Genomic DNA, 18,838 nt, shown 5'->3' on the forward strand with positions numbered 1-18,838 from the left:
CTTGGGTCTGAGTGTGCCAGGTGCTGGGAGTGCGAACAGTATGAATGCGTCTCTTCCTCAGTAATCAAATGTAACATGTGACACGCTGCAAGAAGAAGGTATAGATATGGGGGAATGGAAAAACAGCCCCTGGCTATACAGACTATGTAATCACATAAATTGATAGATCAATGCTTTCTTGAGGTAAGTGAAATTAATCAAATACCAGAAATCTCTGTTGGTCATGTCCGAGCTGCTACAGAACAAGCTCGTTTGCTTCAGGACTTCTCAAGGCTGGCTCCACAGTACCACAGGAGCCACACGCTTGTTGCAAATCAGCATACCGAGAGGATCCATCTATACTCTAGTACTTGATCTGAACAGCCCCAAACCTTCAAATTTGATCGCCGCTGGTCTGCAAAATAACAGCTGTGGTAGGAAACAATCAAGGCATTGGTCTGGGATCAGAACTTCAAAGAAAAGTTTTTGATGTTCATCTGTTAGACCATCAAGGACCTGAGTAATTACGTATCTGGTGTGATCCTTGTATACAAGGGGCAAACCAGTCTGAAACAGAATATAAGTTGCCTTTATTTAATTTTGTCTTCAATAACGATACATTATATAGAAAGTCAAAAAAAGTAATAAAGTAAGATTTTCTGTGAGGTCTTTTATTTATAAGGAATTGATTTAAACAAATAAGTTAATTAGAAAAATTAAGGATAAAAATACTGAATCAGTGTGAGAGAGATGCGCGCATGGCTACTCAGGAAATCCTGCTGTAAGGAATTACCAAGGCCAGATTACCAGACACATATCTGCTAAAAGATTAAATCAATCAATGTTGGAACTGCTTTTCCTCAAGAAGCTGGGCACTGTCAAATCGGCTCCTTTCAAATCATTATGTATTCCCACTAGGTCAAACTTCTGGCTCATAACCAATTCTTCAATCAGTTTGCGGCCCATTTTTCTTCCTGCTTCGGTAGACATAGCCTTTTGCCAGAGCTTCAACAGCAATCCTCCTTGGAAAGAAACACAACATGACATTGTCAAATTAACATGGAGCACACACAGCTCGCGGCACACCAGGGACGAAGCGCATGTCTGGCAACAAACACCCAATGCTCTCCTGTAGACAGTGAAATGTAGACAAAGCTGGAGCATGCCGATGGGGTAAGAACTATCTACAAATGTGTAGGGAGAAGCAGGCCATTCATTTCGCTTAGGATGCTTTGTATTGACAGACAGCTGGGCTTGTTCCCTTGTCAACAGTGTTGCAAGTCAAAATGATTGAAGATGTGTGTTAAGGTCTTGGTCTGCAATTGTACATAGCTTCATGTCTTACGAAGCAGTAGCCTGGTAGTTATAATCACGCACATCTTTTTTTTCACTCTAAAGCAACCAAGAATTTGCACTTTCTGCCAGCTAAGGCCTCAAGCTAAAGAAGCAAATGATCCTAATACTTTCATCCAAGAAATAAGCAGTGGGTCTCTAGGAAGCATGCCTGACCAGTCCAGCATTAGCACCAGTTCACAGGGTAGTTATTACTGGCTCCCCACTCCTCTCAGTGCTGACCTTTATGGTAGATAAAGGGCCCACAGAGGAAATGTGAAAGTAAAAAATGGTCTGCTAGAAAAGCAAGAGGAGTTTATTCTCCTGCACAGTATGCTTTTATATAAAATTGGCAACAATGAAGAACTGAATTTGCACAGTATTGTACTGCGGAGATGAGGAGTTAAGAGGAGGCAACAAACAGCCCTCTTGCCTAGGCAAGATGGACCAGAGGAAAGATGACAACAGCGGAAAAGGTCTTGAATAACAAGGCATCTGCTGTTCTGTCTTTGGATGTCAGTGAGGGGCAGAGCATAAAAAGTAAAGCTTCTGACTGCCCTTAAGTCGAGAAGCTTTAGAGGTAGCACAGCACTCTCTCAGTACTGGTCCCTGCAGGACTGGCAGAGGCATCTAGATGAAAAAGGAGAGTAATTAAACTCTGAATCAAGAGATTAATCTCACTCTGGTTTGGACAGGGTCCCATCCTATGAGGTACTGAGATGCTCTATCTGCTGTTGAAGTTTGTAGTACCAGAAGAGCACTTCACATGTCACAGGATATATTTAAAAGTTTGAGGGATCCAACTCTACAAAAATGGTATGTCACGTTACATGAGTTTTTGTAGCAATAGGAACTAGTGTTTCAGGTCCCCGCTGAAGCTGTGGATCCAGACTTAAGTAAAATTTACTTTAAAGCTCCTTTTCTGATCTGCAAATCAGTCACCAGGTCAAGTTAGCTGGCATTTGACTCTCAGCTGAATGCAAAGCCCATCCCTTCAGAGTAAGGGAAACCTTCCCCCTGCAAAGCAAGGTATTTCAGCTACGGACATCATTATTATGGCTGCACCTGCATGAAACTTCTTCATCCCTCTGTTTGCTTCCCTCTACCGTGTTCAGCATCATGTCTCTTTTCCTCTCTCCCTCCAGTGCTGCTCTCATCTGCTTTGCTGCTCTGGAGCTCTGCTTGCTCCGCGGAACCCACAGGTTGGGGTTTTCCTTGCTGTGTCCCCCTCCCCCCCGGAGGCAGGTCAGGAAGCCCTGACTGTGACATAGACTGCCAGGCGTGGGACAGAGGTGTTAAGGCCCCTATTCAAACTGCGAGAAATAATGCTGTGTGGAGGGTATGAGGTATGTTCTCACTGTGATGCTCTTTTGTAAGGCTGAATAGCTTCATTACGTGTCTTTTCCAGCTACAAATACAGTTAGTGAGGGAATTTTCACTGAAACGTATGGACAGGAGAGGATCACCCAAACAAATTGCATAGCTCAGGATACTAGTTTTTCAGTGTATTTTTGTATTGTATTTTCATTTAAAGGTTCAAAATAACTTTCCTTCATAAAGGACAGACAAAAGTATCGACCCCAGCAGTACCGACGACTGAACTGAAACCTCAGAAGAGTGTCATTCTGTGTGTCACCGCTGGATGGTGATGCACAACTTATTTTAGTGAGCGCGATGAAGCCAGTATTGTTTAAGGACGCAGTTTTGCCGGGACAGGTACTATTCTCTGTTAAACAACAGGCTGAGACAAAACAAAACAAAAACAAAAAACCCACAACCCCCAGAACACACACAAACTGTTTTCATGATTATTTGCCCATTTTTTTGCAATGACCTCAACTGATCTAATAACTTAATTTACAGCTTTTATGGACACTAGCAAAACACAAACTGGTGTCTGTGTCCTGTGAAAACTACGGGAAAAAAAGTAAGATCATCTGCTCCAGCAAACGATGCATTTGCCTCGTGTGAAATCCTCACTGTGTATCATCAGTGTTATCCCATTGCTGCATTTGCTCTCTCCTGTGGTGTTTACTTATGGTTGTATTCTTACTGTTAGTCTCTAGGAAGTGTTTATACTATTTTATATCAAAAATCCCTGTGTTTGTATGGAGAAACTATAGGAAGAGAGAGCAAGATATTGAATATTTACAGACTACAGACATTTGTAAGTGAGGCTCGTACCTGTTAATCGATTTGCTTTGTGAAGAGCTCTCAGCGAAAGCAGGACACTGTTTTGCTGTGGACTGAAGTCACTAATGGATGGGAGGGCATCCCCTTCAATGAGCATCCTCTGGGGCAGGAAGGCCTGGAAGCTGTGTGTAGTCAGTAAATCTGTAGAGAAGTGTGTGGCTGCAATGAAATCTACAGCATTAGCCCAGTCTTCACCGAAATTTGCTTCTGGATCAGAGAGATATTTTAAGCTGAAAGAGATCAGAATAAAGATGTAATAGGTAATTGAAACCCTTTGTAGAACACATTAGTCGATCTTTTATCCCAAGTGTGTTTTGTTCAGTATAAAATCCTGAGTGGTTTCAGTGCCACAGTGACTTAAAGTCTCCTTCAGCACTTCACACCTAATTTCTCCTGGCATCGCTGCCCCTGCCCAGACTAAACAGAGCTCCTGGCTCCCCGAGAGGAATCAGCATCTCATTTTAAGCCCACGCAGCCTGGGCAGCCACCTCTCACTGGTCATCCCGTGTTCCCAGAGCGTGGAAGGAAGAGCAGAGCCTGAAGAGTAGAGGCCTAACGTAAGAAAGCTCATGCAGGCTTTGTTGTGGTACAGTCCTTCCAAAGAGGCATGTAGGTGGGAAGATCCCCCTTGGCCACCTCTCTTGTAGCCGTACCTGTCCTGAAACTTGGGCAGTGCATAAGCAATGGAGGCAACATGCGCCTTCCACATGAGATGGAGGGCACCATCCAGGCTGAAGGAGGAGAAGGTTGCAGAGCTCACGGCTTTGTGTTCTGTAGATAACAGGTACTGCAGCAACAGGGAGTAAACAAGGTAGAGAAGAAGGGGGGGGTTAGACACAATGAATTTTTTAGACTTATGTACATACCTCATAAAATAGTAAGTTTGCAAGCTAAAGGAAAATGCTTTTGAGTAGTTAGAATGTGCTGCTTTGTAAGTAACTGTAATGTCTGACATAGGGACAAATAGATGATAAGCACAGATTATTTATCAAGTGAATACATATCCCCACTGAAGTTAACGGGAGTTGCTGTTCTTCGACTTCAACAGAGCAAGGGCTTTATCCACATAGTTTAGGTATTCTGTCACAATAATTCAGTGGACTTTTGTATCTCAGTGCTGTGGATGCTTCCATGCTGAAACACTAGATTCCTTGAAAACATGTTTATACTGGTTTTGCCACAGTTTTCTGAGGGTTTTCAGAAAATAAGAAAATGGTCCTTAATGTTTATCATTATGGCTATTTAAGGAGTGGATCTTTTATAATGACTTCTGGAACATACTGCTTAGGAAAAATCTTAGAAAAAACAAATCCAGTCTTGCACCTGAAACCTCTACCTTCACTCACAGTTGCCAAGAGTTGCTTATGGTTTAAACTTTCTAATCATTATCAATTATTTAAATACTAACAAAAACATTGAATATAGAAGTCTACCTATGAAAATAGTATTGAATCTATGAAGTTACAAATCTTGTCATCTTTGGGATAGGGAATGGCTGAATGAGGAGGAAAGAGAATATCTACTTGCATATATAAGTGTCCTTCTGAATGAAGCTTCCACATTCTCAGTTTTTCAGATGTTCAAAGGAATAAATGAACCCTATAAAACCAACACAAGGCCTTTCTCAAAGGTAGTGTTCTATCTCACATGCTTATTTTGCATTTCTAACATAAGCAGTATAGGAAGAATACAAATATAACTGTTAACGAAACACTCTCTTGGGAAAGAGTCCAAAATACAGAATTATCTTAAAGGAAGGAAATAAAAAGCCATAACCTGTAAAAATCCTGGCCTTCTAATCCCTGACTCACTTTATGTTATGCTTTTCATTTTTTCCTGCTTGTTACTTTTATACCAAGCTGTTATTGAGAGGAAACCAAGCTGTCTGAATCTTACAAATAACAGTAATAATAGTTGTAAAAGGTAATATTCTGGTATCTTTTCTTACAAAATATGAAAAAAAAAGTAAAATTATGTACTTCAAAATAGGCCTTCCAGTCATCCATGAGCTTGGGAATGTGAGACCGGCAGTCAGCAACACTGTAACAGAAATCAGCTCTTCGCTCCTCTGGTGGCAATATTTCTATCTCGTAGGGCAGCTGCCCGAAGAGGCCAGCCTCCACTGCCCCCAGAAAGGGGATGACAGCCAGGTAGTAATTCATACCTGAAAGAATAATTGAAAAGGAGGAGGTGTTAACCACAAGCAAATGAAAAATTCCCGCAGAGAAAAATGAACACCCTCCCAAGCCAAATACAACCTTGCACTGATTGCCACTGATACAACTGCATTCAGCAGTGGGACGTGTACTGAAACACATTAATGATGATCTCTGTATCGACTGAGATATGATCTGTAATATTAATTTATATATTTTCTGTTAATAGCCTTGTATGAGCTGGCAGTGTGCTATACTTTGCAGGAAATGACAAACAACTGACAGAAGTTAGATCTTTATAGGTTGTCACGGACAGGACATCAGAAGTCTCTCAAATATTAGTTGCAAACTAAGTACAGAAAGACTAACGGGTACTCCATGAGTATTGGTTTCCTACAAAACCTTCTTCTATGTATCGTAGGCATATAAGAAAGGAAAAGGCTATACTAAAATACTAGTGATGTTTTACTGTAAAATAATAATTTTCCTTTTAAAAAAGTTTTTTCTCACTGAAAAGTGTTTGGAAGTTACCCCTGTGTGTTTGTTTACATTTATTTTAGGATGATGGCTTCCTTTGGTCTGGTCCGTAAGTTGGAGCACTCAGACCCAGCACGTAGGAACCCAGGTTCAGTTCTCACCTGTGGCAGACCACATCTGCAGTGAGAGTGCCCATAGGGTTATTTGATATTCCTCATTTGAAAGGAGGGTTTTAAATTCTCCTCTTAATTTTGCTTGTTTCATAGAAATAAAGTTTAATAACTATAAGTGAAGAAGATCTTGGAAACGAGCTGCTCTCCCTCTTGAGTGGGTACTCCTGACCTGTCGTGCTGAGAAGTCATTTGCTCACCTTTGGTCTCAGGGCCACGGACTGCCTAGGTATTTTGTATACAGTCCCAGCAGTGAGGACCAAAATCAATAAAACCTGACCCCCTACCATGTATCTCTGTCCTTACTCATGGGAAACCGTTGTTCCACCTCCTGTAAGCGGCCCTGGCTGGGAATTCAGTAGGAAACGTGTGGCCAGTCAGAAGTGCAAAGGAGAAGTCTCAAGTGATGAGAAGTGTCCTGCTGGGAGTCGTTGCTAAGATGGGGCTTACTTCTTCACTGTTTTCATGAGAAGTGTTGAAACCTGGATTTCACATCAGAAAGTACTTACATTCTTTTAAGTGGGCTTGCATATATTACTTATTTGTACTTGCTTGGGTGACTCAAAGGGCAAAAAACAATGCAGGAGAGGACTATACTGAATATGATTCTAGGCAAAAAGGACAGCAGGTCTTAAGCACAGAGTGTCTCATACACCTTGGGGCATATTAAATGTGAGTTACTGGTCAAGCTCATTCCTGGCCTCACAAAACTACTCATGCCATAGAGGGCTGCCCTGAAGGCCAGCCAAAACTCCTTACATGCTCAGAACAGAAAGACTTTTTTGTGCACTCTGAAAGGCTTTTTGCACATTGCTGCTGCAATAGGGTAAATCAAGGCTGAGTTTATACATTTTCTGGAGGCAACAAAGTAAGTATCAAGCAAATGTGCAGTGTTTAGAAGTAAGTGAGGAGCAGGAATGCAAACACCGAGAAAGCAGGGGTGGTGGTTTGCATTCCAGGAAGGTCCCCTGCTTGCACAGGGCTATGCAATGACCCTTGTTACTCATCACTGCTTGGGACACCTTCGCACAGAGCACCTAGTGCTAGCCACCCAGAGACTGGAAACTGAAGTTGGAGTATCACAGTGAGCTTTCATTTTACTCTACATTTACATTTTAAATTTAATCTATGCTTACGCTTTTGTTTGCTTGAAGACGTATACATTTAATTGCTGACTCACAGCCAAAAGCTTCATTCAGAGGGCCTCTACCAAAGTGCTTATGTCACAGGGAAGGAACAGAGCAGGTCTGGTGGAAAGGGGGACTTGTTACAGGACAGCAGGGAAGCTGATGGAGCGAGGGACAGAAGTGATGGAGGGAAAATATGCTATAAGAAGAAGGACATGAGGCTTTCCCTTCCCTAGGAAGGGAAAGAATATTTAAACTAAAAAAATCCATCATTTTATTGCCTTTAGATGTAAGTAGGGATTGTAATCTATAGGTTGGTCTTGTCTTTCTTCCCCCCATCCTATCAGTTCCATTTCTTTAAAAATAAACCTTCTAAAATAGTCAGAGTTCCAGTTTCAGAAAAAAGTCTGAAATTGAGTCTCTAAAAATACTGACTTTGATGCAAATCAGAGAAAAAGGGTGTGTTGTTTTTTGTAATAACGTGTTCATTCAGCTTTTGAAAAACGGAAACAAAAACATTGTTTGGAAGATTCTATTTGGACTGGTTAGGATAGGTTGTTCAATTTGTGTAGGCAAATTAATCAAATATTTTTGATTAATCAAATGAGAAAATTTAACACTTTTTTATGTTTTTTCATGGGCTCAGAAAAAATTTGCCTTGTAAGATGAACTCTGTGGAAATCTAGGTATGCATTGTTCTTTGAGGAGCCTGTTTCCATATCAACAGTAGCTGTAAAAATACCAGAGGGAAATAGGCTACACATGTTCTTGCAGTTGAGACAAAGAGCATTGTAGTATCAGTCCTTTTTCTATTGATGTTACAAGTGTTATTCATTGGATTGCTCTGTGCGACAATAAATGGGTACCCTTGAGTTGCATGTAGCATTCCAGATTCCTTCCTTTCCTCTTCTGCAAAGCTCTTAGCTAGAAGTGGATGTAAACGTTTTTTCCTTTCTGTTTAAAAACCTGGTTATAGTATCCTGTCTTACACACTGTTATTTCTCCCATCATCCTGGCAGTGGACCTAACCTCATGTCCCACAGGAGGATAAGGTGCTCTGCCACATCTACCAGGAGTGATGCCAACAGCACCTATGGCTGAGTTAGTTCACAGCTGGTCCTTCAGCAGGGTTTGTCACTTTGCCTTTTCTCTGCGCTGCCTAGTGCAAAGGCGGTTCCAAATTTGATACCACAGTGATTGAGATGGCACTGCTTCCTGCAATGTATATTTGCTTTAGTGTAATGGATAGACCCTTTCTCCTGTTACACCTGTGATACACATTTTCACAAATGAAATTCTAGTGTCTCTCAGGCTAAGAGAAATCATGTATTAACTGGAGGGATCCACTTCAACAGAGTAACATATGAATGGCCTGAATTAGCAAAATTAACAGGAATTTCGGATGTTTCCATTTTGGGGAAGACTGAGTTTTCTGGAAGTGTATTTTTAGAGATATTGAGGAAAACACTGAAAATGTCAGGGGCATTGACACTGGAAACTCAAATCTTTACACTTCTCTCTCTTTCTGCCATTGTCTTCGGTTTGTTGTTACTTACTAGAATAATGAAAAAAAAATTAAACAACATTTTAACCTACCAGAACTCCAGTGCCAGTACTGAAGTGAACAGAAATTGCCTCATAGCTCATGTACACCAGGCCAAAGGATTAACTAAGTTCCAGCTGAATATTGAAAGCCTGATGGGTAAATGTCAGTGTAATGAAGGTAATGAATTTATTTGGACATCATGGGCACAGCCTCCCTTTATTTCATTCTGTGTAGCCTACTGACCACAGTGAAGTTGTGGAGGTGCAACTGAAGGCAGAAAGGTCCTGTCAGATTTGTATTACCAAGTGTGATGCAAGAACCACAAAGATTCCTGCTTGATATTCTCACACTAAGTTTTAGTTTGAAGTACTAGCATCTAAACCAAATAAATCTGCTCTGGAGTAATTCAAAACTAATTTCTACTAATGTCTACCCATATAAACACTCATCATGGTGTTTCCCACACATTATTACATGTATTTTTGCAGTGTAAACATTTTTAAGGCTGCAAATTTGCATTTCAATCCTTCCTCAAATAAGTTATTGAAGTCAATTAACTTTCATTTACTCACACTTAAGTGTCTTGCTGCAAGTTTTTGATGGAGAATTATGTAGTACTGAAATTACTTTGTAATACTGAAGTCTAAGGGGAAGAAAGATTCTAAATTGCCTTCTAGGACACTAATCATATCTTGGAGAAGAACATTGTAATAGCATATACTTACAGGACCACCAGCTTCTTACAGATATGCACAAGAGCTCTCCATCTTCATAGCCACAGGAAGTCACGCTGGAAGGATCTGCTAATCTGCCTGAATCAAATGAAATAATACACCAAATACTTCTCAATCTTTTTCACACAAGAAATCCCAATGTGGTAAAAAAAATGTATAGGAGTAAAGCATGCAGAATTTTGCTCAGAGAAGCAGAACAGTTACTGTTGCTTTGCTTCATGAACTACTGTTCATAGAGCAGTTGAATTTCTCAGTCAATACTTCATGCAGTGCATAGTAATTTGATTGTGTTTTACAGTTCAATTTATTCCTCACTGTAAATGTATTCTAAGAATTTATGGAACTGTCTGAAAGTAGGACATTGCAGTGATATTTTTATGGAGATATAAATATACATGCACATACGGACATGAACACATGCACAGCTGATGCAACATTCTCCATAGATGCAAGGCTGCTAGTGTAGGAGAGCTGCGTAATGAGCAGAATAGCACAAATTAAATGTGCTAGTAATTGTGTCTCACCTAACTGGGTTGTGTGGTACAGAATCCCTTCCTGTTCAGTGATGCATACAGACATGCCTTACTGTGAAGCTAAGCATGTAAACGTTGTTGTATCTCATTAGCAGGGTTCTCAAGCATGTGTGCTTTAACAAACATGCAAGACATTTCACAATTATTCATGACAGCATGTAAGGCATATCTCCACATGACCTGTAGAAACAGCCTAATTCCTGAAAGCATAACGTACATGTACATTATGTGGTAAGTAATCATGTAGTGAGTCAGAAAGTCTGCTCTAGGTGTATGACATGAAATTACCATGGTCGAGTCCAATGACCTGAGTTACTCCAGAAGTTTCCAAGCTCAGCACTGCAGAACACTTACTGTCTGATGAGTCAGCTGAATAACGACTGTGTCGTTTCTGACATCTAAACCTCATTACAGTCTTTAAAAGCCAAACCAAATTTTCTGATACTTTTTACTTGACAAGAAGAGATGATCATGAAGCATGTGCATACAGATTATCCTAATTATCTTCTCTAGCTGACTGGACAGAGCTTGTTCTTTGGGGCATGCCAGCTGCTCAAGGCTGTATCTTTCAGTGGCAGAATGCTGAGAACATGAACTGCAGTGGTGAGGAATGCAGTTCAACAGGATGGGGTTTTTAAATGAAAAATGGTATTTTTTAGTATTTACAGAAAGACAATTTTTTTCCCAAGATCCTGCTTCCACAAAAGGAGTCAGAAATAGGCAGCAGTAGTTCACTGTTGTACAAAGGAGATGAACGGAAAGGATAAAGGAAAAGAAGAAAAAGACGAAATGTTGCAGAAGAATTGTATGCGAGATTTACCAAAAACTGTTAGCATACGTGTTTTGGGAAAATGAGGAGTCCCAGGCAGTATTAGTGATAGTTATAAGACATGTATGAATTACTTGGAGCTGAGAGCACTAACTCCAGTTTCAGGTCTACACTCCAGGTTGTTCTCTCCTCCCTCCTATTCCCTGTGCTTAACACAATCGTTAACTTCAGTCTTCAGGTACGCCAAAGCTATTCGTGTCTTTCTTTATACTGACAGTCCCTCCCAGCTGTATGTTTTTAGCAACTATGTGCAACGTCATCAGCAAGATTTCTGTGCTTTTTTTTTTTGTGGCAAGGTTGTAATGAGAAAGCTAAACGCAGCTGTTGTGCTTTGATTTTACAAAGGGAGGAAATGCATTTCTGGACTTTGATAAAAAACCACTTATATCATAAAAGAAGATATCAAGTTAGTCTGACACAACCTGCCTTTGATTCACATAAGCTATGCTTTATCCCTTTTCCTCCATTTAGCTCCATTTCTTTAAATATTCTTTCCTCTATAGTTGTTCTAATGTATCATCTACTGCTGACGCAAGAGAAAAAAATATTTTTATGTCCTTATCCCTTTTTTCCTTTTTCTTAAATATAGGTACAACCTTTCCCACTCTTCAGACATACAATATGACCTGAGTCTTTCTTAAAGTTCTTGCTCCTGGATTTGCACTTCTGTATGTCAATTCTTCCAAGTGGGGGTAGAGACTATCCAGTTTCCTCAGTCTGTGTAGGTAGAACTCTCACACTCCTAAGTGACAATTTCTACTTCCACAGTCTCATTTCTGTCAGCCATAGGTGTCTCAACATTATTCTCTATTGTAAATTTAGGAAAATTACTGATTTAATTTTATTTCCATGAATGGATTATCAAAAATCTTTGTACCACTCTTATTAAATAGCAGCTTCACTTGCTCTTTATGGTTTACATAGGGCCATATCCCTAAAAATATTTTCTCAGCACCATAACTGACAGACATAACCAGACAGAATTGTTAATTCAACAGCTTTTGTAGTATTTTGAAGGACCTTTTGTCTTGCACCATGAATTCAAATCCTGCTTTTGTTTGCCAGAGTTTATTATGTCAATATACAAGTGCTTTGTTCATTCCTCACTAATCTAGTCCAGCTGCCTATCTGTATTAGGTTTAGCTAGTTGCTAACCTCATTACTGTATACACCAAAATTATGTCTTCCTTTCCCCCTTGCCTATTTATCTTTCAACTTCTCACCTTTTTTTACTGTAAAACTCTTTCCAACCATGTGATATTTTTCCTTCTACTAATTTTTTAACCTTCTGATCACGTAATTTCAAAAATATATCTCCTTGTCTAAGGACCAGCCCTATGACTCTTTGGCAGGTCACAGTAAGTTTTTACCTGTCTGTGCAAACAGGTGCAGATCTTCCTGTCACCTACGGTATCCCTCATCTCTATTTGGGAACTGTCACTGCAACCAGGCATATCTTTGCTTTGTGGATGAGTCTATGCTACATAACTAGACCCTTTCCAGCAGGTCACCACTCAAGTGTGGTTCTGCATCCAGTCATCTTTGCCTCTGCCACACATTGGGTCAACTCTCCTGCTGTACCAGCCATCCTCTTCATCTCCTTTCTTTTCCTGTACATAAAGGAGGGAAAGAGGAAAAAGCTTGCCTAAACTCCACCAAATTCTTCTTGCTGCTATATGTTTGCCAGCTAGTTGCCTGCTTGGATTTTGCTTACTCTACCTCCTTTTCCTCCTTTTGACTTAGCAGTTAATTTTCCATTAGGTGCGACTAAATGCTGGCAGACTTCCTTCACCACCAGCTGTGGCATCTCTGTCTTCTTCCAAATGTACAGCTTCAGCCAAACCACCACCTCATGAAACTACAGATTACAACCAATAAAGAAAACAACAGGTGGACAGATGCATTTGTTCATGCTTCATTACCACCAGGCACAAGTTCCTGAAAATATCATTGACTCTTATTCCCTTCTTCCCACCTCTCATGGTTGCTAGAACAAGGCAAGTCAACTCTAGCTTTGAATGGAAAGCTTCACTGGCTCCTGCATGTGAAGTAGCATGTGGGAGAAATGTTCTCTGATAAAGTCCCTGATAAAATATTGCAGCCTTAGCCTCAAGGGACTTTTCACATGTGTTTCTGTTTCTGCTTGCCTGGCACGGCCAACAAGCAAACATGCATGACTGCCCCAGATAACAACTGGCTTTTGGGGGATGAGACATTAGAATTCAAACATCATTAAAAATAAAAAAAAAAAAAAAAACACAAAAAACCCCCCCCCAAAATCCAAACAAAACAACCCCCCAACAAACAGAACAAAATTTATTTTTTTGTAAAAAACATATTTTGAAAATAATGAGGCTCCTCCTAAACTGATCAAAAATGGAAACAAATTGTCAGAGGGAGAGGTGGACTTCCAACAATCAAATCACCAATAGAAGATCATAACATTAACAATTCAATTAGTTAACAATTTAAAAACAGCACTGCAGCGTGCAGGCCCTGAAATATACCTACTGTAAAGTGGAGCAACTGGGAATATCTTTTCAAAGATTTTTAGTTAAGCAAAATATTGCCATTCTAAACCACAGATCTTCTGGATTCTGACCAGTCTTGTGTGGAGCAATACCTTTTCCTGTTAGGAAGTTTAATTGCTATTGCTCAACAAGGCAAGGGCATTCCCTTCATTCAGAATTCCTTTTTCAAATAGGCATCTTATCTCAGTATCCCAAAATTTACACTGTCTGAGGCTATCCTGGGTTTGCAAGGCAGAACCCTTGGAAAGGATGACCCAAAGTGGGTCTGGTAAGCACTTTGTTGTTTCAGCAGCGTAAGGACATAACTCATACCTGTACGAAATTGCCACCCATGCTGCAACGGTAATCCCCAGAGAATATTGCCAAAATTTTGGGATCCAAAGGCAGTAAAATATTTGGTTGAAGAGTTTAGCAAATTCTTATACAGCCCCAGTCGTTCTTGATAGTTCCAAGCATTGATGACAATTTTGTTGTCCTTTACTAGGAAATTCAGCAGGCTTTCAGGGGCAAGGTCCCACAGAGGGGGATAGACATCTTCTCTGGTGGCATCATTTTTACTCTGTCCTGCAGCAGTCACTGGACTCAGGGTAACAGTCAGTGTAAGAAGAGCATGTATGCTGAAGTAGGGCTGCATTGCGGAGGTTTGTGAGCCAGCTGTTTGTGGCTGCAGGGCTTTTATCATGAAAGGTGAGGGCTGGGCAAAAAAGGGTGACTCAAATGCACAGGTCTTTGTTTCCCTTCCCTCTTTTCAGTGACCCTGAGGTGGAGCTGCCAGATTAGCAAACTGTGAGTAATGCTTTGTCCTCCCAGTGGGATGTGGGGAGCAGCAGCAGATGTCTAAGAGGGATCAATCTGACCAGAAAATGTCCAAGTCTGTGCTGCCTGTGGCACATACCCACTCTCCCAAAAGGCTGAGGTGCTGCAGTAGGGATTATACAGTTGTGTTATCAACGTTTTTGTCCCTGTGTTTCTTACTAGCTGTCATCTTCCCTTTCCCTGCTTACTTCCTTTGGATAAAGAAGGGACAGCAATGCCACAGAGCTCACACCACAACAGGCACAGGCAGGGTTAGGTCAGGACTGAGGTACCCTGAGGAAGGCTCCAGGTTCTGACCAAGGGGCAGCAGTGACCATACGGCACCTTTGCCTTTTGGCCTTTGGACAGCTGCCTGCAAGCTTCAGGTCGTAAGAGTGCTGGAAGCAGCCAAATCGGGCTGGCTGCAGGCTGTGAAGCACCTGGCTGGCTAGCTGTATTTTTAGTGTTTGTTTGTCTTGTGTGGAAATGGTCATTATAAAGATCTAAAGTCTCCCACTAAACCTCCATGATCTTGTAGACTCCGAAGGGAATACAAAGGCCACCCCTTCACTGATAAAATCAGTGTCAAAGTTATACTCCAGCAAAAATAAAACTGTCCAGCTACCTTCACCTCACCTAATTCTAGGACTTTATAACCTTCAGCTGCTTTTTCTCAGATAAGCAATGGTTACAAAAGAGCACTTGGCAAACAAACACATCATTCATTATCTCTGTAGTCTCCCTTTCACATGGGAAAAATCACAAGTGCCTGTTTTCTTTGAAGTGAGTGAGTTTTGGTTGTGCTTAAAGAACTTTAAGCCCTGGATCAAAGCTAGTCCAAATTGGCTGCAAATATTTGACAGTAAATTTAAGATAAATGTATCAGCTCAGTTCAAACTGTTTCCATCTTCTCTATTTATTAAGGATACTTTCTAGTAAATAACAATTTTTCAATAGTTACTTTTATTTTTGGCTCCACTGTTGAGAAAGAAACCCAAAGGCTTTTAAAAAACAGTGTTCAACAGAGATTAGCACAGATCTGAAAACACTTTTCCTAATCATGCCGCCTCACAGAGGTTTCAAATAATCAAGTTGTTCTTTCATTAACTTCCTACAGATGGCATTTATCTAACCTAACCGTGGACATTTCAACATTAACCTAGCTGTGTAGATTCCTTTGATAGCTAAAGCAGAGAATCAAGCGTGTCCAGAATGTAACTCATTTAAAATACACCAAGATGTATTGTTCTTGGCTGACTGTAGAGGGAGTTGAAATTTCAAGTTTAGCTTTAGGCACAGAAAAACACTTTAAATAAAATCAATATTATTTTTACCTACTTTTATATAATGATTTCTGAAATGTTTCCAAAGGTACTTGTTTTTTCTTGAATGAAGACATTCTATAAAATAATCCTGAGGATAAATGCCAAGAATTGTGTTTTTACATATATATATATGGCTCTAATTGAGGTAATGGGCAGTAAGGCTCACCTCAAAAGCAAAGATTCTGAAAGGCACTAGTTAGGGCACAAGACATATGGAAGAAACCTGTGATTCTATGAAACAAGAGGCACAGAGGTCATAATCACACTAGGGCAGAAATTGGGGACACAAAGGAGTGAGTAAAGGTGGGGGTTATTTTTACCACCACTGAAAGAAGTGTCCAATTTGGAAGTCTAAACTCTCTCTGCCTTTCTATAATCAAGGAGGAGTGTTTGAATTCTCCTAGTGAGAAGTACCAGCCATTTGTGTTTCATGAGTGATTTCACTTTAGGTCCCTAAGGTAAAGAAATGTGAACAAACATCTAATTTTTCACAGAGGTACTATACATTTACATCCTCATGGCAGATTACATGTAGTACATTGACTGGTTTCATGTTTGTGCGAAACTTCATCGTGCATGAAAAACTGTCCTCCTGCTCTGCCATCTAGAAAGGCAGATTCCGTTAACACCAGTCTGGGCAGGCATACAAATATGAATTACTAGTCTGGGTGCAAAAAGATACTTTCTCAAGAGACTTATAATAAAGAATTAAGATAAATTAATGATATAATGCTTGCATTATGTCATTTTTGAGCTATCTGATAAAAAAAGGGTTTGTGCTATATACCAAATGGTAAGTAATGCACAACAAGAACACACCTACTAGACAGACTCTGCTGAATTCTTTCACTTTTTGAAGTTTGAGCCTTTTGCCTTATTATGGTAACAAAAGGACTTCAGCATCCCAGATAATCTTTAAAGAGTCAAAATAACTTTTTAGATTAACATAATAAAAAATATTCCTGCAAACTATTATAATTCATTTTATAGCTCTGACACCATTTCCCCACTTACCTCTATGGGCAAATAAGTTGAAGTTTTTGTAAGACTTTAAGGACAACAACTTTCCTTCAAGAAAGTTTGGCACTGGTGTTTCCAGCTTGGAATCCAGTCCTGTTAGTTTGCTGCCTTGAGCAGGGCAAGGGGAGAACTCATGTGAAGTCATCTGGACTTGAGTGGTGTTGGTGTCAGGTTTTGAGTCATAGCATCCCTTAAGGGATGTCAGCATTTTAAGTAAGTGGAAGATTAAGGAAGACAATTAGTGATGTCAGCATCACTATTCTGTTCACCACTCTCTTAGTAAGTGCTCTACCGGTTACTCAGTACAGCTGTGCTCTTACAGACCAGCAAGTCCTGGAAAAGACTTTAGATAGTGACAGATCGTAAATTCAGATCTCAACAGTTGTTGCCCAGTTTGAAGAGAGAACACTAGCTGTCAGCTGGGTTGCAGAGTTTGCTTCAAGGTAACTGCAGAAAATCTAACAAACATCATATTAGTTGAGGTGGTTATAAGAAGAAATGGCAGCCAATGTTTAAGTCCCCAAACTATCAAAACATAAAGTTCCTTAGTTCTGATGGGACATGCTGAGGAAGGAACTGGCAAGCCACTGAGGAAGAGGCATCAGTACCCTCACTGGAATGAACTCAGAACAGACGCAGAGCTTTGCAGGTGAGAAACCTTCAGGTAGTCAGGGGTGTCACTATCCTACAGTCATGTAAAACAGCACTAAAAGGAAGGGTTTGTTACTGAAATCTCGGAATGAAGAACTTATCGACACCAGTGTGATGTAGATAAGCAGACACTTCTTTATTAACGGCTGGGTGTGTGAGCGAGTCCTCTCACGATCAACGCACACCAGGTCTCAAAATCAGACACCATATATAAAACTTATTCATACATATTCATTAAGTATTCATGCATAACCATGATATTTCCCGTAAATCAGTAACATATTCTCCTCCTATATCCGATTCTGCGCAGTAGAGCTTAGAAAGGTCTAGAAATGGGTCTGGGGTACGATTTGGGTAGGTGGTATATGAGTCGGTGGTCGCGATCGCCCCCTGCCGGAATTACCTTTTACTAAAGTTCACGGTTTCTTGGCAGGTAACTACAAGCTGTTCCAGTCGACTCTCCCCAGTTTCCATTAATCTCATATTCTGACATTTCAATACACGTCTACATACAGAAGACTGGTCAGATACAAAGAAACCTTTCAACCCTAAAGTTATTACCTAAGTTTTAACAATGGTTCCAGCCCCTTCTTCTAGCCTTGGTACAGGATGTACAGAAGATCTCATAGCAGCTTTTACTGTGCAACTATAAGTTTCATTAAAAATATTTCTTATCCTTCTATTTTTCAATTTTATAAAATTATTTTATAAAATCAATTAATCAAAGTCAATCAATCTTAACTTATTAAAAAATCAATAACAGGTTCACCCACTTTCTTTTAGGGCAAATGTCCTAAGGGCAAGAAGAATGAGTCTTCATTTAGATGTGATGTTGGTCTGAATGAGCCTCCCTGGCACCCCTTTTTTCATGCCCTGACACTTCCATCAGAGATTGTGAGCCATTCCAGAGTAAACAAGACCACACTGTAGCTTAAAGTTATTCTTCACGTATTGCACTGGATAAATTTGTAGCAGTGAATATATTTAGGTTGCTTACCAACCTCTGTTGCTATCGTCTGCAGCTTCTGCTTTGAACAGACTTTCTCTTTGTCACAGACCTTTCATATTTGTCAGGGAGGGTCTCTCTGGCTGCAGTATCCTCCAGCAAAACCACATGATAGGGCTATAAAAGGGACTTTAAACTGCTACTTCACCTCTTTTAGGTGTGGTTGGAAGTAAAGGTCATCAGCCAAAGCCCATGGCCACGTGAGTGGACTCTACCACTAATGCAGCAGCACACGTTGTGGTAAGAGCATCAGGCATCTGAGGGGAACTTACATTGTATGTGTGGTGGACCTAGCAGGAGGTGCTGTGACCTCATATCCTGGCTTCTCCATATATCCATGGACATAAAGTTTCTCCTTCACATCATTCTCATGTTAGCTACTACTCCTGTTCTCCTCACTGCAGAAGCCTTCCCATGTTGTCTGCCGATCATGC

General features: G+C 40.4%; 1 protein-coding gene across 1 annotated transcript; it reads right to left on the bottom strand.

Moving 5' to 3' along the window:
• Positions 1-817: 817 nt before the first annotated feature.
• Positions 818-14,241, bottom strand: C6H6orf58 (chromosome 6 C6orf58 homolog). Its single transcript, XM_040598252.1, is given in 7 exon segments — positions 818-877; positions 880-1,001; positions 3,496-3,734; positions 4,158-4,291; positions 5,484-5,668; positions 9,706-9,792; positions 13,920-14,241. Coding segments are annotated over 7 exon segments (1,149 nt in total).
• Between the last annotated feature and the right edge of the window lie 4,597 nt (positions 14,242-18,838).

The sequence above is a fragment of the Falco naumanni genome, chromosome 6, assembly GCF_017639655.2.
Source record: "Falco naumanni isolate bFalNau1 chromosome 6, bFalNau1.pat, whole genome shotgun sequence".
NCBI classification, from domain to species: domain Eukaryota; kingdom Metazoa; phylum Chordata; class Aves; order Falconiformes; family Falconidae; genus Falco; species Falco naumanni.